Raw genomic sequence first — 21,220 nt, forward strand, 5'->3', positions numbered from 1 at the left:
TTCCGGGTGATGTGATGCCTCGCCCTGCTTTGGCTTTCAGTGGGCTGCACCCATTGTCCTGCACCCACTGTCTGACACGCCCTAGTGAGATGAACACGGTACCTCAGTTGGAGAACACGGTACCTCAGTTGGAGAACACGGTACCTCAGTTGGAGAACACGGTACCTCAGTTGGAGAACACGGTACCTCAGTTGGAGAACACGGTACCTCAGTTGGAGAACACGGTACCTCAGTTGGAGATGCAGAAATCACCGTCTTCTGCATTGCTCACCCTGGGAGATGTAGACTGGAGCTGTTCCTATTCAGCCATCTTAGAACCGCCCCCACAATAACTATATTTGATATGTGTACATGATTTCTAAAATTCTTTTTAGGCAATCAATAAACTTATAGTACATAAAGTGGTGTATTTTAGGATCCTGAAAGATGTATGTGGAAATAAACCTTATTTCTGTTCAAAAGGAGGTTATTTAGATAATAACAGTGAACAACTATATTCTGTGAAGTTATAGCTAAAATGTGTGGCTTGTAACTTTTCTTTGTTTTATTTTATTTTTTCCTAAACAGTTGCTTTTATGTTTGGGATTAATATTTGTAATGATTCTTGAAAAGTTAACACTGGAACATATACAAGCAGTTGTTGTAAACTCATATGAATAATTATTCGTTGGACAGTCCACACAAAAAATTTCCTATAATTGTTAATTGTCAAAAATTTGAATACCCACAAAGATAAAAAATACAAATAAAGAAAAATAAGAAGGAAAAAAAAGTTGAATATGCAAAATTCTAAATATTTAGTTATGTATATAACTCATATTGCTTAGAGATTATTATTATTATTATTGTTATTATTGGTTTGAGGAATAGGTTAAGAGGGTAGAAAGTTTTGAAAGAGAAAACAGAAAGTTAGACTGAACTATATGCATAGAGTGTTCTGTAGGGATTGTTTCTAACTCTCTTTCCTTGATGTCACCTGTAGTTAGAAGAGGAAATTACCCTATATGAAGTAAGTGATCATGGGTGATACAAAGTTTGACTCCTTGTTGGTGGAGGGCTGGAAAGCTAGGTATATATCAGGATGCTTAGATTGATCAGGTCTCTGGTAGTTTCCCCAGGATACCACAAAAGTGAGCCTTTGTGTTTCATAGTCCATGGATATTTCTATGCAGTAATGCCTATTCATTATGTGAGCAGGTGAAACTATGTGGGCTATTGATTCTAAGCACCCCAAAAGACCACTGGAAAATTAAACGTGTTGATCAAGCAAACCTAAGTTTATAGAGCACCCCTTTGACAGAGATGTAGGAGAATCTCCAACTGGGAAAATTAGGGAAAGGTTATTTAAAGAATTTTAGGGCCTGAAATGAGTAGTTTTCAGGTGAGTCTTGCCAAGCAGGAACACGGTTGGGATTGGGATGAATTTGTGACTTATATTTTTTGATTGATGGACATAGGTAAGTGAGTATCCTGAAGCAAGTCTGGATGAGTAGGTTATTTTCACTGGATAAAAATCTTATCTTCCATGAGTAAATATATCCTAGAGCAACAGCTAAGTTTTTGGTGCCTGATCCCAGTATTTTTTAACACAGAGCTGGAAAAGATACCTTTGTGTCATTATTGCTTAACATAAGGTCAGTAAATTATGCACAGGCCCATTTTTGCTTTATTGCTTAATAGTTTGTTTCAGTTCTTAGTGACTGCAGCTATAAATGAGTTTCCTTTCATTTGCCTGAACAGTATCAGTGAGAGAGGCAACAGCTCTAGAGTACCTCAGAAGTTTTCCAATATGCAAGCATAGTTTAACACATATATACAAACCTACTCCCAAGAAAAGCAAACAAACAAAAAACCAACGATATTTTTTTTCCCGTCTTCCTTTCTCCTGTCTCTTGTGACTCTCCCCAGATTGTGGGCCAATCTCTTCTTCAGGACATTCTTATGAGAACACTACTCTGAAACTATATTGGGCACTTGATCCTGATTCTTTCCACCATCACGTCATCCTAATATGCAGAAGCTTTGGTGATCAAAGTAACCTTTGTTTCCTGAGCATTATTTCCTTTGGACTAGACCTAATGGTGGTTGATTTTGAGTATTGCAAGTCATTTGATCATTTTTCTCTGATCAAAACTACATTTAAAATATTATTTCTGCCATTTATTTTTTAACCATAGCTGTTATTAAACTTGTCCACTTGTGGTTCTGGAAGAGGGCTGTTGGCATTTACTTATGTCTGATTATTTTAAAATGTCATTGGATCTAACTGTATATTTCATTTTTAATGTACATCAGTGATGATTTTCAATAATAACATTTTAAAATTCATCATAAGTAGGACAAGAGAATCTGTTTCCCTTGGGATTTTTAAATATGGGAAGATTTTTCACAAGACCTTCAGTTTAATTTGTTGAAACCTATTATCCAAAAACCATCAGTGTACACCTCCAATCAATGTTAGATGTAGTTAGTTTGTCGAACCCCAGACGATGACCCCTGTGGGGTGATCTTCAACAAGCCAAGTACATCTAACATAGGAGCATCTCAGTAAGGGAGGGTTAGGAGATTTTGATATGGGATTTGGCTTATGCTGCCTGAGTCTAAGCATCCTTTAGGAAGTGTGAACTGGCTCTAGATTTGGTTACTGTTACAAAGCAGGTGACAGTTTAGCAGATGAATATCTTAGTAATCTTTCTTCAGGAGTCCAGAGAAATAAAACAGGCCTCAACGTTCATTGATAAGAAAGCAGCAGTCATGCAAAAGGAAGACTCGTTAACCATTGTTTGCAGCTATGCTATGACTCGGCTAAATCCTGTTAGAAAATTATTTGGGAACACCATGGGCCAAGTGGTAGCTGGGTTTATTTTCACTTTCTCAAAGTATAATCCTGTCTATGTAAACCCTTGGAAGGAATAAAAACTCAGGACCCCAATTCACTAAGCCAAAAGGAAAACATTAAACTGAAAACTGAGTCATGCAAACAACTGCCTTTTCCTTTTGTTCCTAAAACGTTAAATATCTCCACAGGTAGCTACTCTATGTTCCCCTTATCTTATGTAAAGTGCTAACTTACTGAGAACAAGAATAATACAAAATTGACTGTTCCCCTACCTGGTCCTTTTATCTTGCAACATGTGGATTACCATACCTTCCCTTTCCCTCCTCCATCCCACTTTTCCCCTTTAAATATTCAAACTCTCAAAGTCGTCTTTGGAGACAGGCACAGACCACAGACTTTCTGTGATTCCGTATTTCTTTTCTCCTGGCCATTGTCCTTAACTTTGGCAAAATAAACTTCTAAGTTGATTACTTGTCTCAGATACTTTTTGGTTTACATACATATATCATATGGATTGTGTTCTGTGCCCACTGTACCAAATAGTGGGAGCTCATTTCTTCCTTTTAAGCCTCCTTAAAAGGATTACTATGACTACTGTGTAGGACTGAATGGCCCCTCGGTGCTACTTTTTAAGCTGTTTGACAAACTTCCACCATATCCTCTAACCCCCACAAGAAGGGGTGCTAAGTAGAGTGCACGATCTCCAAAGTTTCCCTCTCCTCCAGCAGCCAAGGCAATCAGTCACACAGACAGGCTTGCTTTCTTCTGAGGGTTATATTGCTTATCACTATGAGGAGCCAGAAGTTAACAAACTTAGGCAAATTATAACTAATATTCTAGATCCATGTTATTAAAGGATAATATCTGTAGCCATGGCATGTGAGCAATAATAATACTCTTCAGCTCTTTATCTGTTCTGTTGTTTCCTCATCAGTCAAGGCCATAACATTAAATCATAACTTAATAGAGGCATTTCTGAAGGCAAACTAGCCAACAGAGGTCAGATACACTGTTTAGTAGTGATCTAAGGTGATATTTGGCTGAAATTAGAGATGTCAGAAGAATGATGAGTTGACTTTTTCTTTTTTGTTAAATATTGGTTGTCTCTGCCTTGCTTTTGATAAGGTGTTGGATGATATTCATTCAATTGTTCATTTGTCACAGACAATATCTGACCTTGCCAAGTATGAGAACTTAGATACTAAGTAAAGTCTGAGAACTGCAGTAATGAAGGCATGTGCAGGAATGTTAGGATCACTAGTAACTGGTACTGCTGGGTTAGAACTTTAGAGAATATGGAACTCTCTGGCAAATATCTGAAGTGTTTATATTATGTAGTAATAGCTGAGGATCACACATTTTGGCCATCTGGTAACTAAGCAGAAAAACTGACAAGTGTGAAAATTAATAACATGACTTGAATCTTTAGACCAAAACAAAACAAAACAAAACAAAAAAACCAAAACAACAACAACAACAACTTCTTTGCAGGGTACATGAGGTTTATATGAGCGCTTATAGGCAGAGCCAATTTTTTTCCTCAAAAAAGGAATGTAAAATTCTTTCTGAGAAAAATTTCAGAACAGTCATCCATCCTTGAAAAGGTATTACATAGTCCCTATTTAACATTTAATATTCAGAAAATCTCTATCCTTATGAGCTCTCCAAAAGGAAAGCACTATAAAATGTACCTCTGGGTTAGTGAATCAGCTGTCTTTTTGTGAGGGAATTGCCTATGATATATTTGTATTTTAGATAGTGTCTACTCAAATTATAATTTTAATTTTAGCATAGTTAATTCTAATTTGCTCTTTAAAACATCATTAACTAGTAGATTTCATTGTTTTTTAAAACTACTTATTTGTCAAAGTGTGTCATCAGTAAGAAGGAGGTTCTCAACTTAATCTGTAGTACACAGGCATAGTTCTTTTTAAAAAGTTGATCTAGTTAATCAATATAAATTAGGAGGAGGACTGGGATTTAGTCCTGTTGAAATTTTAGTTTTATTTTTAAAATGCATTTCAAAAATTTATTTATTTTACTATGACAGTAGTTTCCTGGCTTGATTCTTATACATTACAACATCGTCATTTTGATTTTTATATAATCTCTGCGTATGAAGTCAAGAGAGATGATAAATCCTTGAGCATTTAGAAGATAATCTTTTTTTCTGTTTTTAGCTGTTTTCCGGTGAGATTAAACCATGTTTAGTGATCATTGGTATAGCAGTTGTTTTAAACTAGCTAGTTCCTTATAAAAGATTGAGGTGCCTAAAACTAACCTGTGTCAAAAAGGTAGTATCAAAACTAAAGAGATTCTCAACAGAATGATATATGACATTCAGTAGACATACATGGTTATTTTACTCAATGATTAGACATTCTTATTCCTGTTACTATTGCTGCTTAACAAATCACTCCAAAACTTCGTGGCTTGAAACAAGAATCTCATTTTATGATCTCTTACAGGTTCTGTGGGTAAAACATTTGGGAAGGGCTCTGCTGGGTTGTTGTGGCTTGAGGTTTTCCGTGAAGTTTCAGCCAGAGAGTGATATGGATCTGAAAGAGCAGGAGCTGGAGCAGCTGGGTACTGGACACATATACACACACATACACACACATTGTAACTATATGAGGTGAAGGATGTATTAAATGTTGTCATCACAATGTTGTTGTATATCAAAACATCATATTGTACACCTTAAATATATCATTTTTGTCAATTATACCTTAATAAAGCTGGGAAAAATAAGAATGCAATCCTTAGTAACTTAAAACAATAAAAATAGGAATGGAAATCTGATGATAGTTTTTCACAACAGATGGGAAAAGATATACATCTGATTCATGTTAGGGTAGGTTGACTGCTGTAATAATCAATCCCCAAATCTCAGTGGTTTAGTGCAGTGCAGGGTTATTCCTTCTATATACATTCTAAGCAAGTGTTTTTGAGAAACTTTACAAGTGTTTCTTCAGGAATCCTGGCTTTTTTCTTGCTGTGGCTTCACAACTCCTGAAGGCACTGGAATTCTCTGCTGGATTTTCTGTATCCAGCTGAAAGACAGGTGGAGATAAGATCTGAAGAATAATGTGGGAGTGTTTAATGGACCAGGACTGGAAGTGGTGTGCTTTCAGTCCTGGCCATTGTACATTGGCCCAGACCCAGTCACATGCCTTCTCCAAGTGCAAGGGAAGCTGGCAAATGTGCTTGGAGGGAAAGGAAAGGAATCTGCTGGTGAGCAGGTAGGCAGTCTCTGCCACAAAATTTTCAACTGTCTTTTTCAAAGAGGCTTATGTCCTAATGAACTAAAATATTCCTCCAAACATAATTACTGTTACATTCTTTTGTATTCATATAATAATGCACAGAATTTTAATGATGCCTAGGAGTTTACATTGAATAACAGCATTAATATGTATTTTTTCTCTTCTGTAGTCTCTAGCCAAGTAACAAGTAGAGTCTTTGAGTTTATGTGAAAAAGGGATATGGCATCAGATATAGCCTGAAGGGCTAAGCAAATATAAAATGTAATCCTTGAGACAAAAAACATTCAGATAATGGCAAGAATTTCATCAGGACAAGGTAGAATTGGATATTAAACAATGGGTTATTCCAAATAGTGGTATTCACAATTACAGTAAGTTTACAGCTCAAAGCATCATTTAGAGAGTATTTTTTAAAAGATTTACTTGTAGTCAGGTTATTACTATTTACATTGACAATCCATCTTTGACACTTGTTTGTTCTGAAGCTTTGACTTAATGTTTTACAGAACAGAATCAAATTGGATTGTATTGGAGTTTTTATGCATCAAATAATACTGAAAAAGTACATTTTAAGCTCAAAAGTTGCTAACAATACTTTAAATATATACTACTGATAGTAATTTAAAATATGCATTCAAACGAGGATGAATAAAAGCAAGATAGTGTTTTAGCTTAATTCACCTGCTTATGTTGTGATGAAGTCATATTGTTTTTATAGTTATGTGACTCTAGAAGGGGGAATAATATCATATTGATATTTATTCATGGTTAAAGAGGAAAAAGTCAAACTGAAGCCACTGAGATAAAGACAACAAGATTGCTTACGGAAATGTTAAGAATGAGAAGGCATAAGTGATCAGTTGTTACTCTAGAATATGTAGAAATCTAAGGGAAAATAAACCTTTTATGGTGATCAAAAAAGAGAACTGCTTAGTTTCTGATGTCAGTAAGAAAATAAGCAGTAACCATTTTTGTTAATAAAATTATCATGGTTCTAAAATATTAGCTCCATACTTCTAGTGCTCAACAAAGTGACATCAAAGGTATTATGGAGATGTACTAAAGGACTCTGTACCAGTGCTCTGTATAGTGAGGGCATGTTCAGAAATTAGTTTTGGCCTCTAGTGGACAATAAATCTGCCTCAGCTCAATAGTATTCAACCCATAGACAAAGGAAAGTGAAACCCAGATGAGGCAAAACAAAATGCAGTAAAGACCTAGGAATCAGAGGAACTCATCCCTAGGCATTTCCATACCATCCTCTTGACACAGCCTTCCCAGTCCTTTCTTCTGCTGGTTATCTTTGCGTGTTGTGGAAGCCCCTGACGCTAAACTCAACTGACTTTGCTGCATGCTAGATACATAAGTATATTGACACTTCAGACAAGCAAACTGTCTCTTCCTGTAATCCCTATTACTTTTTCTTTTCCTTTTCTTCATTTGTAGAAGGACAAGGAAGCATAAACAGGCAGTGCTGATTAAAAGATAGGTGGATGCTCAGAAATAGACAGACCTTCAGTTAGCTCTAAACAAATTCCTAATTGCTACCTTTCTCCTTGGGGTGGGGTAGGAGCAATGGAATGTCTAAGTGAAACTATACTATGCCTATTAAAATTCTAGATTCAGACCAAGGACAAAATTTGTTAGAAACATCCAAAAGAATGTGCCCCTAAACTTTAAATCTGTTCCTATACATGTCTTTCCCATATTATTTCCTACTTGATTTTACTACTAAAAAGAATTTCTATGTTTATTTAGCTAATTAAAGCAATTTCTTCTTATTGGAAAACCCATTGTTGAACATACTGAATGCCTGACTTGTATGTTAGTACTTTTCTTTTTAAAAGTAGTAATATTACCTATATATGTGTTTTTCAAGAACATAATTCAGCTTTGTCTTTTTTTTGAACTTTTTGTAAATTGAATTACAACATAAATATTCTTTAGTAACTTGCAGGGCTTTGCTCAATGTAGTGTCTGTTAAGACACATATCTGTTAAGATCCAGTCATTGAATGAAGCTGTAATTCATCCTGCATTCATTGTTGGATGACACTATTTTGTGTGTGTGTGTGTGTTTGTTGTTTTTGTTTTTAGTTTCCTAAATATTCACGCTTGCCAGCATTTTACCTGTAGCTAAATTCTATTCTTATTATACACACATTATTCTTGGTATCTCTGAGGTACTGCAAAAAGAGAATATATAATAGGTATTAAGGGCAGAATTTTTTTCTACTTTATAGGTTAGGTTCAAATAAGGCCCTGGAAAGCAGAAACTTAGTAGAACTTGTTCTTCACAGTACCATGCATACTTGCTGTTTCACAAGCATGCATGGTACTGTGAGGATAGAGATGGTGAAGTTTCCTGAGTTGCGAGGAGCATCCTTGAGTTCAGGATCATCTGGATTTCATCTGTAATATCCAGGGTGACCTTTGTTGCCTGATAGTGACTTGTAGGGAGATCTTTATGTGTAAACTTCTGCTGACCTGAGTTCTGATTATCATTGATGATTAGTTGGGTCGTCTCTGAACTTCATGCCCTTTTCATTCCCCATATCTGTGTCATCTCAAATGAAGTTTGCCATGTGCCACAAAGTGATAATTTAGCTTTTATAGACTTTAACATCTATTGTTATTTCTCTAATCCTACTCTCAATTTTTATTTTTTATTTTTACTATATACTAAAAATTATAATTGCATATATTTATGGGGTACAATGTGATGTTATAATTTTTAATACAATGTCATTAAAAAAAATCTTGTTCTAGTGTTTTACTTTTCTATCCTCTTTCTTTTCTTCCCTAAATAGGACTGAGCAATGAAAGAAAAGTGGCTTTTAGGGCCCAGGTGTTAGGTAACATGAGTCGAGAAATTTTGTATTTCCTGTGGCCTCCCATGTTTTACATCCGACATCTCTCAATCCTTGTGTCACTCACTTAGGCAATGTCTTCTTTCTGCTCACTGTCCATTGTTTTTTTTGGCAGCAACTTGAGCTGCATTGCTCACGTACTGCAGAGATTTTAGCCAGTGTGTGCAAACCTACCAGTTAGAATCTATAAAACAAACCATTGAACAGTTTTTCAGTGTGGCATTAAATTAGAACTAGTTTTGTGTTTTCTGCATTTTTTTATTTTGTTTCTTTTTGTTGTTGTTGTTATCATCTACACTATTAGTCTGAAAAATTTACATTGCTGCATAGCCTGTTTTGGTAATTACTGTAAGTTTTTAATTGACAATCAGTGTTTAAAATGAACATCTTTGGAAATTATTTTATATCTAATTTTCTTTTTTCTTTTTTTTTTTTTTTTTGAGATGGAGTCTCGCTCTGTCACCCAGGCTGGAGTGCAGTGGCCGGATCTCAGCTCACTGCAAGCTCCGCCTCCCGGGTTCACGCCATTCTCCAGCCTCAGCCTCCTGAGTAGCTGGGACTACAGGCGCCCGTCGCCTCGCCCGGCTAGTTTTTTGTATTTCTTAATAGAGACAGGGTTTCACCGTGTTAGCCAGGATGGTCTCGATCTCCTAATTTTCTTTTAGATTATATCTGAAAAGTGGTAGAGAATCTTTCAAAATAGAAGCCTTATTTTGCATATCTTTTTATAAGGTAAAAAAAGTGTGTCCCATTAGAAGTATAATGGTGTATGATCTATATTTATATCAGTCTAATTGATTTCTGAAATTTACCTTTTCTAGTTTTTTAAACAGAAACATCAACACCAGTAGAAGTCGAAAATTAAATTGAATTGATTTTCACAATCTTGCTGCTTTGGAAACTTTAAAAGTTTCTTTTCCTGGTCTTTTTTACACAAATTTTTAAACCTGTTTTAAAACCACCACTTGCTTTTCTTACAACATTATATTTCACATTTTTTTTTTACTATATTATACTGTAAGTATTCTGTGTTATTACGTAATTTTAATGTTGTGATTTGTGGTATTTATTTAGTAGATTTAACCTAATTTTACCTATTCGTACATTGTTACATTGTTGGATATTTAGGTATTTTGTTTTTAATAGTGACAGGGTCTTGCTTTGTCACCTAGGCTGGTGTACAGTGGCACAGTCATAGCGTACTTACTGCAGCTTTGAGCTCCTGGGGTCAAACAATCTTCAAGCCTCAGTGCACATAGGTGTGCACCATCACACCCAGCTGTTTTATTTTTATTTGTGTGTTTTGTAGAGATAGGGTCTCACTATGTTGCTCTGGCTGGTCTTGACCCTAGCTTCAAGTAATCCTCTTGGTTTCCCAAAGTTCTGGGATTATAGGTGTAAGCCACCACACCCAGCCTGATATTTAGCTTTTTTAAGAAAATAAAATTTAAATGTAGATATACCGTACTTTTTTTCTTTTACATTATTTCAATATTCTGTTCTAATTTAATAAGTATAAAGTGATATCTTAATTTTAATTTGGTTATTTTGCGGTAGAGAATTTTATATATGTATTTACCATTTCTGTGTCAATTAGCTATTCATATGTTTTGCTATTAATCTATTTTGAACTCATTATTGTTTTAACTGATTTAAATATTTTTTGACTAGCACCATTAACTCTTTTTTGTCATACTTTATGGATTTTTTTCTGAATGATCTTTTTTTTTCACTTTAGTTATTATTTGTGCTACTAGTTTAACATTTTTATAGAGGTAATGTTTTGTTTCATTCATTTTACTGCTCAAAACTGAGAGAAATCATTATTGGACCAGAAACCTAATGATAATTGGTATTATTTTAGGGAATATTCCTAGAATTTAAAAACTACCCCTGATTTACTTTAATCTGATTAGGGTTTTATAACTAACATCCCTAAGTGATACCCTAAGCTCTTTCTTTTCACCCAGAGTTTTCTTCGCTCTGTCCTTTCCTTCACCCAATGAAAACATTAATCTATGATGTAGAAAATACTTTAGGACTGGAATTTGGCAGATATCTTTCCTTTATTAAAGTGGCCCAACAGCTAATTTCTTAGGAAGTAATAAAGGCCTTTCTTTTTATTTGTGATTTAATATCGCCTAGATGTATATCTTGGTGTTGGATTTAGTATGTCAGTTTTATTTGGAACCTAAAGAATTCCTTCTGTGTCCTCTGTCTGATCTTTTGTTGGTTCCAAGGGAGAGTCCTTTACTTGGAACAGCTTTGAGGATTGGTTCTGATCTATTTCTGTTTTCTTCTTCAAGAACTTTTAGCTTTTACAGTATCTTACTTTTACGTGTACCTGCTTTTCTTTCTTTTCTTCATTTATTTTTTTCATGTGCTGATTAACTATGAGTTTGGTTTTTATTGTAAGCTTTCTGAAGGCCTAAATCTTATTTTTTTCTGAATGGTTTTCCTTTTATCACTGTATACTTGGCAGTGTCAGTATCAGGATATGGGTTGTTTTGATAGAAACTTAAAATAAAATACAAATGTAGGTATTTTAAAACTTTAAAATAAATAGACATAAGAAAAGGGAAGCAGACCTCTTCAGAATATCAAACACAAAGAGACTCCTGGGACTAGTTTTCTTTTCCTTTCTTTTTTTCTTTTTTTTGAGATGGAGTCTTGCTCTGTCGCTCAGGCTGGAGGGCAGTGGCACGATCTTGGCTCACTGCAACCTCTACCTCCCAGGTTCAAGCAGTTCTCCTGCCTCAGCCTCCCGAGTAGCTGTGACTACAGGTGCCTGCCACCACGCCTGCCTGGCTAATTTTTTGTATTTTAGTAGAGAAAGGGTTTCACCATGTTGCCCAGGCTGGTCTTGAACCCTTGACCTCAGGCAATCCGCCTGCCTTGGCCTCCCAAAGTGCTGGGATTACAGGCGTGAGCCACTGTGCCTGGCCTGTTTTCTTTTTTAAATCCCTTTAGTATGATTCTATCAGTGTTAAAATAAACTCATATTTATACATTGAAGATGTCTTATTTTCTCTTTGTTCTTGAAGGATAGTTCTCGTGGTCACACAATTATAAGTTAATACATATTTTGTCACAGTAGTTTGAAAATACTAGATCAAAGATATATGGCTTTTATTGTTGCTATTATGTTGTCAGTCTAGTTGGTCTTTTCTGTTAGTATACATTATACTTCTTTCCTCTATGAATTCTTGTTGTTTCTTAGGCCTAAAAAACTTTCTTCCTTTATTTTTTCCCATATTATTTATTCTTCAGTAGTCTCTCTTAGTTTTTTCTGTTTCTTTTTTTGAACTATATTTAAAGATACTGTATCATCTTCTTCAATTCTCTATGTCTCTTAACCTCTACTCACATATTGCATGCACATCATTTCTCTTTCCAATATTATGGATGATTTCTCTATGTACATTTTCCAGTTTATTGCCCTTTCTCTTTAGTTGTAACTAATTTGTATATTATTTCGTTCACTGAGTTTTAAATTTTAATGTTTTTATTTCTTTTTTGATATTTTTATTTTTCTCGGACTTACTGTCATTCCATTTATAGTTATTCTGTATTCTGTATCAGATAAGTGTAATTAAGGTCTGAAGTCTTTGAAGGTCCAATTTAAAAAAAATTTTATTATTTAACAGATTTCAAGTTTAATTGGTCAACTTTTATTATTAACCCACATTTGTCTGAACTTAGTCTATAAGAATTCTGAAAACCTGAACTGAGAGTGTTTTCCTCAAGAGTGGTTTTGTATTTGCATCTTGCAGTTGTCAGAAAAAAAAAATTAGCTTCATCTCCCAGCATGCGGTTTCCTTGTTGCAGACCCAATGTAGATATGGCTGGATTTGCAGATTCTTAAAGGTGACTATTAATAGTGCTACTGGCTGGGCACGGTGGCTCACGTCTGTAATCCCAGCACTTTGGGAGGCCAAGGCAGGCGGATCACCTGAGGTCGGGAGTTCGAGACCTGCCTGACCAACATGGAGAAACCCCGTCTCTACTAAAAATTCAAAATTAGCTGGGTATGGTGGCACATGCCTGTAATCCCAGCTACTCAGGATGCTGAGGCAGGAGAATCACTTGAACCCAGGAGGCAGAGGTTGTGGTGAGCTGAGATTGCGCCATTGCATTCCAGCCTGGGCAGTAAGAGTGAAACACCATTGGGGGTTATTTGTGCTGGCACATTAGATCTTTACCAGTCTACATTTCATTAATACTATAGTCCTTTAGGCTTCATCTTAGAAATGTTAGTCTCTCTCCTACTTAATAAAGGCCAAAGTCTTATTTGAAAATTTTGTGCTGATGGTGCTTTTTGCCAGCAGAGCAACCCCAACTTACTCTTTTTCTGAAAGTTTATTGTCTGATTTAATGTTATATCTGTTTATATTTTTCCTTTTCTTTTGACCATTGAGGACCTCTCTTTCTTTCTTACGAATTCTGCAATACATTAAAATTTACTGATTTATTTAATGTTAAGATATACTATCAAATTCTGGAAATAAGGCAAAGGTTGATTGATTGTCCGGTCAGTGACATTACTGGGGCTTCATCTAACAGGACAACCTAATTATTACTTACATTTCTAGGGGAATGTAATTTGGCAGGGCCCTGACCCTGTGAAGTTTCATATTAACCTGTAGATCCCTTGATAATATAGATGTAAATGATTCTTGTACAGTAGAAAATAAGTCCTGAGGTTATGGTAAGGATTTATCATGTAAGATATTAACCAGTTTTGTGTCTAACGTAATGGTCTAATTCAACTTTTTAAAAAAAATTCAAAATTCAGTTCCTCAAATGTTTTTTACCCTCATTGATGCTATAAATACATAATTGACGTGTGTTAATTCTAAATTTGTATGAGAGTAAATGTTTTAACTTTTTGAAAAGTATCCTTTCAGATCATGGTAAGTTGGATTGCATTTTGATACCTTTTTTTTTTTTTTTTTTTTTTGAGACAGTCTCACTATGTCGCCCAGGCTGGAGTCCAGTAGCAGGATCTTGGCTCACTGCAATATCTGCCTCCTGAGTAGCTGGGAATACAGGGGCCCGCCACCACTCCTGGCTAATTTCTTTTTATTTTTAGTAGAGACAGGGTTTCACTGTGTTAGCCAGGATGATCTTGATCTCCTGACTTCATGATCTGCCCGCCTCGGCCTCCCAAAGTGCTGGGATTACAGGCCTGAGCCCCAGGATAAGCAGAAGTAACTACTGAAGCAAAAGTAATGTTATTTTATTTTATTTTATTTTATTTTTTTAATTCTAAGTGATAATAGGGACTAGCTGAGTCACTGGCACATAGATTACATTCAATATTCAATATATAAAGAATGAATGAATACATAACTAATTTCAACTGTTATAGCTTTAATTTTGTTTTGTCCTATTCTTTAGAATTATGGCATTTTCAGGAATAATCTCCTCCCTTGTAGGGAATCTTAACACATCTAATTATTTTTAAAACAACATTTTATGTAATTAATTACAGCAGAAATTTTTACTCTAAACTATGTATTTTTATAGTATATATATTTTCTATGTGAGCGAGAGCCTTTGAACGTTGTTTCTTTTGACTTTCAGTTGAGATTGAAGCATTTACCTTCACTCTAAGTGCACTGAAATTTTACGAATTTTGTAAAACAGCTTTTGTTCTACACCACACATTGGAGCTGCTCTGTTCTTAGAGGGACAGTGGGATAACAGGCTCTCTCTTTCTTCTTTAGTTAACATGTGGGTTAATTCCAGTGGTCATTTCTCTGGACATTTTAGCCACTAATTGCTTGCCTGTTGTGTCTTCTCTACTGTGAGAAGCTGGACATATGTTAATAGCTATGGTTGCTAGACATTTTGTTTATTTCTAAAGTTTTATAGGCACACCTGTAGCATTTCTGCAAAGAGGGTTTTTGTACTTTCTTATTTTCCAAACTTCCCACAAATGACATCTAGGGTTGGTTGGTTTGTTTTATTCTTGCTTTGAGCAGAGAGTTATTTCTTGGTTTAGGCAATACATATTCATTATAGAATAATAGGAAAATAAAGAGGTTGACACATAATTCTGGATGCTTCAGAAAGTAGGAAACACATTAGTGGCATTACTGTATCAGCCACCAACATTTATGCATGATACCTGTCCCTGGGTCTCTGTGTCTCTTTGTCTTCCTGTCCCGCTTGCTTACAGTGCTGGCCTGTTACAGAGGTTGATGGTGCAGTGTAATAGTTGTGTTTTCTTAATTCAGAGTAGTAATTAGTAATTTTTTAAATCTGGCAAGTGGTTCAACACTTTTTATGGATCCCCTATGGACTATCAAAGTTTTTATGCCTTAAGAGAAATTGAGATATGATACATTTGGGTATGCAATGGGTTAATAAACAGCACAAGTCACTACATTTTTTTTTTTTTTTTTTTTTTTGACGGAGTTTTGCACTGTTGCCCAGGCTGGAGTGAAGTGGCATGAGCTCAGCACACTGCAACCTCCACCTCCTGGGTTCAAGCGATTCTCCTGCCTCGGCCTCCCAAGTAGCTGGGATTACAGGTATGCACCACCACGCCCAACTAATTTTTGTATTTTTAGTAGAGATGGGGTTTCACCATGTTGGCCAGGCTGGTCTGGAACTCCTGACCTCAGGTGATCCACCTGCCTGGCCTCCCAAAGTCACTACACATATTCTTATGTATATTTTTAATCTAACTTTGAACAAGTTAACTTACTCTCTTTAAAGTATGGGTCCTTAGTATTTAGTTTGAGATTAAACTTTCTCATAGTCTCATGGTTAGGATTAAATGATACAGTATATGTAAGCAGTAAGTATTGTACATAATGCAAAGTAGATGCTTAATAAATTGTCTTATATAAATATTGATATTATTATATTCTCATTTATTGCTATTTTATCCTGTAAGTTCTTTATGTTTTACTTTATAAGCATCAACTATATTAGACATTCAAGTAAAAAAAAAGATCTAGGTCTAACTTTGGACTCTACCCCTTACAAGTGACTTTAATGTTCCTGATTCTCAGTTTCTTCACATTAAGAAAAGAAAGGGAATGTTATGATCATTGTTATTGGGATACTTGATGTAGTATACCAAGTCTTTCACCTAAATTCTTAGTTCACATTGTTCCAATAGACATAATTAGTTGGTTTAATTTTATTTCTTTCATTAGTAGGGCTGTACAAATAGATATTATAGAAAAAGAATTGTTCCTCATTCTAACATGCATCCATAGACAGTCCTTCCATATAATCAATCTCTATCACTTGTTCACTTTTTCAGTGATAATTATGTACCTTTGATCTCAACTTTTTTTGTTAAATTTTATTTTACAGAATTCAGTTGTGAGCTTGTGGCACTCATCTTTTTTCGTTATTCTCTTATAATTTGATGTATCTGATATTAGCAATGTGTATACATCTTTAAACAAATGTCAGTGACTCAATAATAAAAATGATTTTTATAAAATCAGAAGGGATATGGTTTCTACAGCCCCCCACATTCTTTTGACCTCACAAAATATTATGTTCTTCTTCTTATTTTTTTACATCTATTCAAATGTCATCCACTCCCCAATGATAAGGGAATGAAATTCTGTTTATTAAGCAGTTGCCTTTGAGAAGTTGGTCATAAATAGGCACAATTCGCTCTACATACTGACAGATGGCTGTTAATAAAGGTTGTTAGGGAGGGCCCCAGAGCTTTCCAGATTCTCAAAAGAATCACATTGGTGTGAACAAGTCATTTCCCACATTACAAAGTCTAACAGAAATCACTGCCTGCCCCATCTCCAAGCCCACAGGAGACATTTTCATAGGAAATACAAGGACCTTTATGAAGGTGCCCACCATCCCTTCTTGTGGCTTTTGGATATTAATTATCTTTAGCTTAAATCTTGATAAGTGCTTAGTAGGTAGGAGATGTTTTAAATATCTGTAATTTTGATTCTTGTTTTCAACAGGTTATAGGAATTTAAATAGACATAACATATATATGTCTCTATTGCATTTTACTTATTTGGGACACATTGTTTTAGTTTAGAGGGTTTATTTGGATCATCTTGATCTGCTACTCACAGTATGTGTCTCTCCGGCTATTGCATAATCTAAAATTTGATTTTTAAACTTTGGTTCAAATTAATTGTTTAAAAAACATTATAGTAGGGTTAAGTGCTGTGGTATGCTGTTGGAGGAGTGTCTTCAGTTACAATCTATACTCTGTGCATGCAGTTTATTCATCCACCCTGAAACTCATGTGGGAGAAGGAGCATCATATATTGGCCGCTAGCTGGGAATATAAATTCCCTACTATTGAACAGTATCTCAACCTTATAAGAGGAGGTCTACCAGTTAGAACTATAAGTACTGAGTGATCAAACAACACCCACTTCTGCTTTTAGTTTTCACTTGATCCTAGTTTTATTTATACTTTGGCTACTTGATGGAGTATTGTTGTGCGTACTTAAATTTATATAGCACCTCATTCAAATGAGTAGTTCTGGATATACACTTACTTGGTGTCCTACAATCAGGCAGACACAGTTTATGGCAGGGTTAAATAACATATGTAAATTTTTATTTTCTATAGAGAATAATGTTTACTTGACAAGAAAGATATGACTTTGTTCTATACTCAGGGTCCCTCCTTTTTGATTTTCTAATTAGAGTAGGCTATAGACTCCATGTAATATTCTGATCAACTGCAAGCACACTGGATCTTCCTGATCATGATATCCAAAGGACAGAGCTTCTTATTTCCCAACTTAGACCAGCTGGAGATCTTTATATACTACTCCAGCCCCTTCTCAAAGTGTAGAGCCTTATGATTTACTTGAAATGTGCTTCCAAGTGATAAACCAAATGGTAATATGTTGTCTCCAGAATTCACAAAGGCCTATCAAGCATTGTATCTTTTTCTTAGTGATAGTGAATACATACTAAAGCAACTTGTTTTTCACTTTAGAGGGAGTATTTCTACATGCATTAGACCCACAAACTTCTGAAGAATTCAGGGCTCTACCTAACGAGTGTCAGGGGCAGTGTTGATCCTTCCAGAAAATCACTACTTCTAGAACAACAGAACTGTGTAATTGGAAACATACCTAATTAACTTCACAGTAATTCACAGCTCTTCTCCAAGTTTCTCCTATCTTCTGCACAGTTAATGTAGGGAAATTAATTAGGAAAATGATAAGAATTTCTACCCATTTCATTCATATTTCAAGACTAATGTGGCACTAAAGTTTGTGAATCCTCTAGGTAAACATATAGGTCAAAATACCTTTGGGAATGCTACATTTACAGGAATAATTCCCTAAACTACTGGGCAACCAAGGTAGCTGCTACTTCTATTGTGATTAAAAGAACCTGCATAGGCCCTGCGCGGTGGCTCACGCCTGTAATCCCAGCACTTTGGGAGGCCGAGGCAGGCGGATCACGAGGTTAGGAGATCGAGACCATCCTGGCTAACACGGTGAAACCCCGTCTCTACTAAAAATACAAAAAATTAGCCGGGTGTAGTTGCTGGCGCTTATAGTCTCAGCTACATTGGGAGGCTGAGGCAGGAGAATGGCATGAACCAGGGAGGCGGAGCTTGCAGTGAGCGGTGATCGCGCCACTGCACTCCAGCCTGGGCGACAGAGCGAGACTCCGTCTCAGAATAATAATAATAAATAATAATAATAATAATCTATATAATTAGGTAACTCTGAAACAGCTGTGGGATGAGCCAGAACTCGGACACCTCAGCTGCTATCTGTAGCAACAAAATGCATGCCCTGTACTGTACCTACTTCTTTTCCTTGGTAGTGCATTTCTAAATCAAGGGCTCAAATGAGTACTTTTAATTGGCAGAACTCACATCCAAAATCCTAACTGCAGAGTAATCTGGGAAGAATTACTTCTAGTTCCCCAGCTTCTGAAATACAGAAAGATGTGAAAGAAAAAGATTATCATGTGCGTTGAGTGTGTCCTCCCATGATTTGGTCCACAGTAGCCTCACGTATAATATTGTTGTCAGTCTTGGTTTCCATATCAGCCTTTCGAAAAAATTCCACTGTATTTACAAAAGGGTAAGTGTCAATTAAAATGTAAGGAAGAATAGAGATTGTTTTAATAATATTCATGTAATTTTGAACCACATTAATGGTTATATAGTCTTTGTATGAACTTCAGTCATGTCGGGGAGAAACAGTTCATAGATACACTATGGAATAGCTCTTTATGATGAAATTCTCTTCTCAGCAATCTTCTCCAATAGGATTATATTAACTCTGGAAAAATATATTTTATTTATAGTATTTAACTTTTCAAGGTTCAGTGAACTAAATTCGTGTTATATAGCCGTGAATGCTCTTGTATTGTCATCCTAAATTATAACATTTCACTTATTGAGCACTTACTAGGTGCCTGTCACTATGGTAAGCATTTTCACTATCTAACTTAATAGACGTTTCTCTTCAACTCTATAATCCAGGGATCCCCAGCCACCAGGCCGCAGACCAGTACTGGTCCATGGCCTGTTAGAAACCAGGCCACATAGCAGGAAGTGAGCAGCAGGGGAGCTAGCGTTACCTCCTGAGCTTCCCCTCCTGTCAGATCAGATGTGGCATTAGATTCTCATAGGAGTGCAAACCCTATTGTGAACTGTGCATGTGAGGGATCTAGGTTGCACACTCCTTATGAGAATCTTGTGAGTGATAATCTGACGTTGAACAGTTTCATCTCAAAACGATCCACCCTGCCCCCCTTCCATGGAAAAATTGTCTTCCACAAAACTGGTCCCTGGTACCAAAAAGGATGATAGATGACCTATCTATCATTTATCTAGCTAATCTATCTAAAAGGTAAGAGCTTAAATATCTTGATTTATCATCTCCTTTATTCATTTTGTATATAGCCTATTATCTAAACTATTATCTTTTGCTACTTCAACTAAAGCTTCCATTTTAGCACCCTGTTTCATGTTTCAAAATATTAACTGCTATAGAAAATCTTAGAGCCTATAATATTATAATTTGTGTACTTTATGATTGTGCTTGAGACTGACCCAGAATTACGTTGATACTTTTTATACTCCTCACAGCATTTAGCTCAGTAGTAAGGTCTTAGAAAATACATTTTGATTTGACTTGATGGAATACAGAAACTTACTCATTTTTATCTTTAGTTTCAGGTGCAGCGTTATGTCTCTCAGAGTCTGGTAACCCTGGGAAGCTGCCACTTGTTGAGAAAATCTATTATATCTCTGCTTCTATCAGAAGTAAATGGCTTTGCCGATGATCTGGGAGCCATCAATCAGGTACATATAACTTGAAACTGTAGCTCTCATTTATAGTTAATGTCCCTATATGTTTTTCTTTTCTTTCCCCTTCTTTCCTCTCTTGCCAGGCTAATATTTTAGTTATTACCTTATGTCTAATATATGTGAGTAATATTACTGCCTACCAAAATTACAGAAAGATACTTTCAGAAAACAGTTTTGAAAATAAAACCACTTTATAATCCTTACTTGCGTATATGTGCCAAAGATGCTGTTGGTGACAGCAAAAGAGTGCTTAGATGAATGGCTTTAAATTCGTCCAGGCAGGCAGCAAGTTTCTAAAGCAAAGTGAAAGAAAAGTGAACTGGGGAGGATTCTAAATGGAGAGTAGTCCTTAACCAGTATTTTTCATTCCTCATTGCTTATGAAAATCATCTGGCTAACTTTTAAATATCCTATTGCCAAGTCGTATGCCAATCCTATTACATAGGGGTCTCTGAATTTGGAATTCTGGTATTGGTATTGTTAGAGCACTTCAGGTGATTTCAATATGCAACCAAGCTCGAGGAACACTGCTCTAAGCCCTTCTATCTGTGGAAGGTCTTCTATATCACTGGTGACAAATGTGTAGAAGGAACATAAATCATTCCCATATTTTAATGTTCACACTGGTTTATTACATGTATTCCATTTGATAGCTCATTTAATATTTTTATCATTTCTGTAGTCAAAGTCACAAAGGAAATTAGAGATAGGTAGAAACGTCTTGGTAAAGAGAAATAACTTTAATAAAATATTGTATATACATATAATTTAAACAATTTTTAACAAAGTACTGACATCTAATGACATAGTCTAAAAATATTATACAATCTAATTGAATTTGATGTTTGACATGGTGTATCTAGTAAGCAAATTTTCAGTTGACTACCAAATGTAAACTCTCTTAAGAGCTCTGTTGGATTTTTTTAAAAAGTCATTTTCGG

The 21,220-nt window shown here is 35.6% G+C and overlaps 1 protein-coding gene across 4 annotated transcripts in view; it reads left to right on the forward strand.

Annotated features, from left to right (window-relative positions):
• The window catches only part of MEI4 (meiotic double-stranded break formation protein 4), a 319,253-nt gene that overhangs the window by 129,972 nt on the left and 168,061 nt on the right, over nt 1-21,220 (forward strand). For all 4 annotated transcript variants that reach the window (XR_007725107.1, XR_007725108.1, XM_050788273.1 and 1 more), the window contains exon 4: nt 20,142-20,273. Coding sequence is in view for 2 of the 4 variants with exons in the window: in XM_050788273.1 (XP_050644230.1) it covers nt 20,142-20,273 (132 nt within the window). In the remaining 2 variants the exon portion in view is untranslated. The remainder of the gene's footprint in view (nt 1-20,141; nt 20,274-21,220) is intronic.

Source organism: Macaca thibetana, chromosome 4, assembly GCF_024542745.1.
Source record: "Macaca thibetana thibetana isolate TM-01 chromosome 4, ASM2454274v1, whole genome shotgun sequence".
NCBI classification, from domain to species: domain Eukaryota; kingdom Metazoa; phylum Chordata; class Mammalia; order Primates; family Cercopithecidae; genus Macaca; species Macaca thibetana.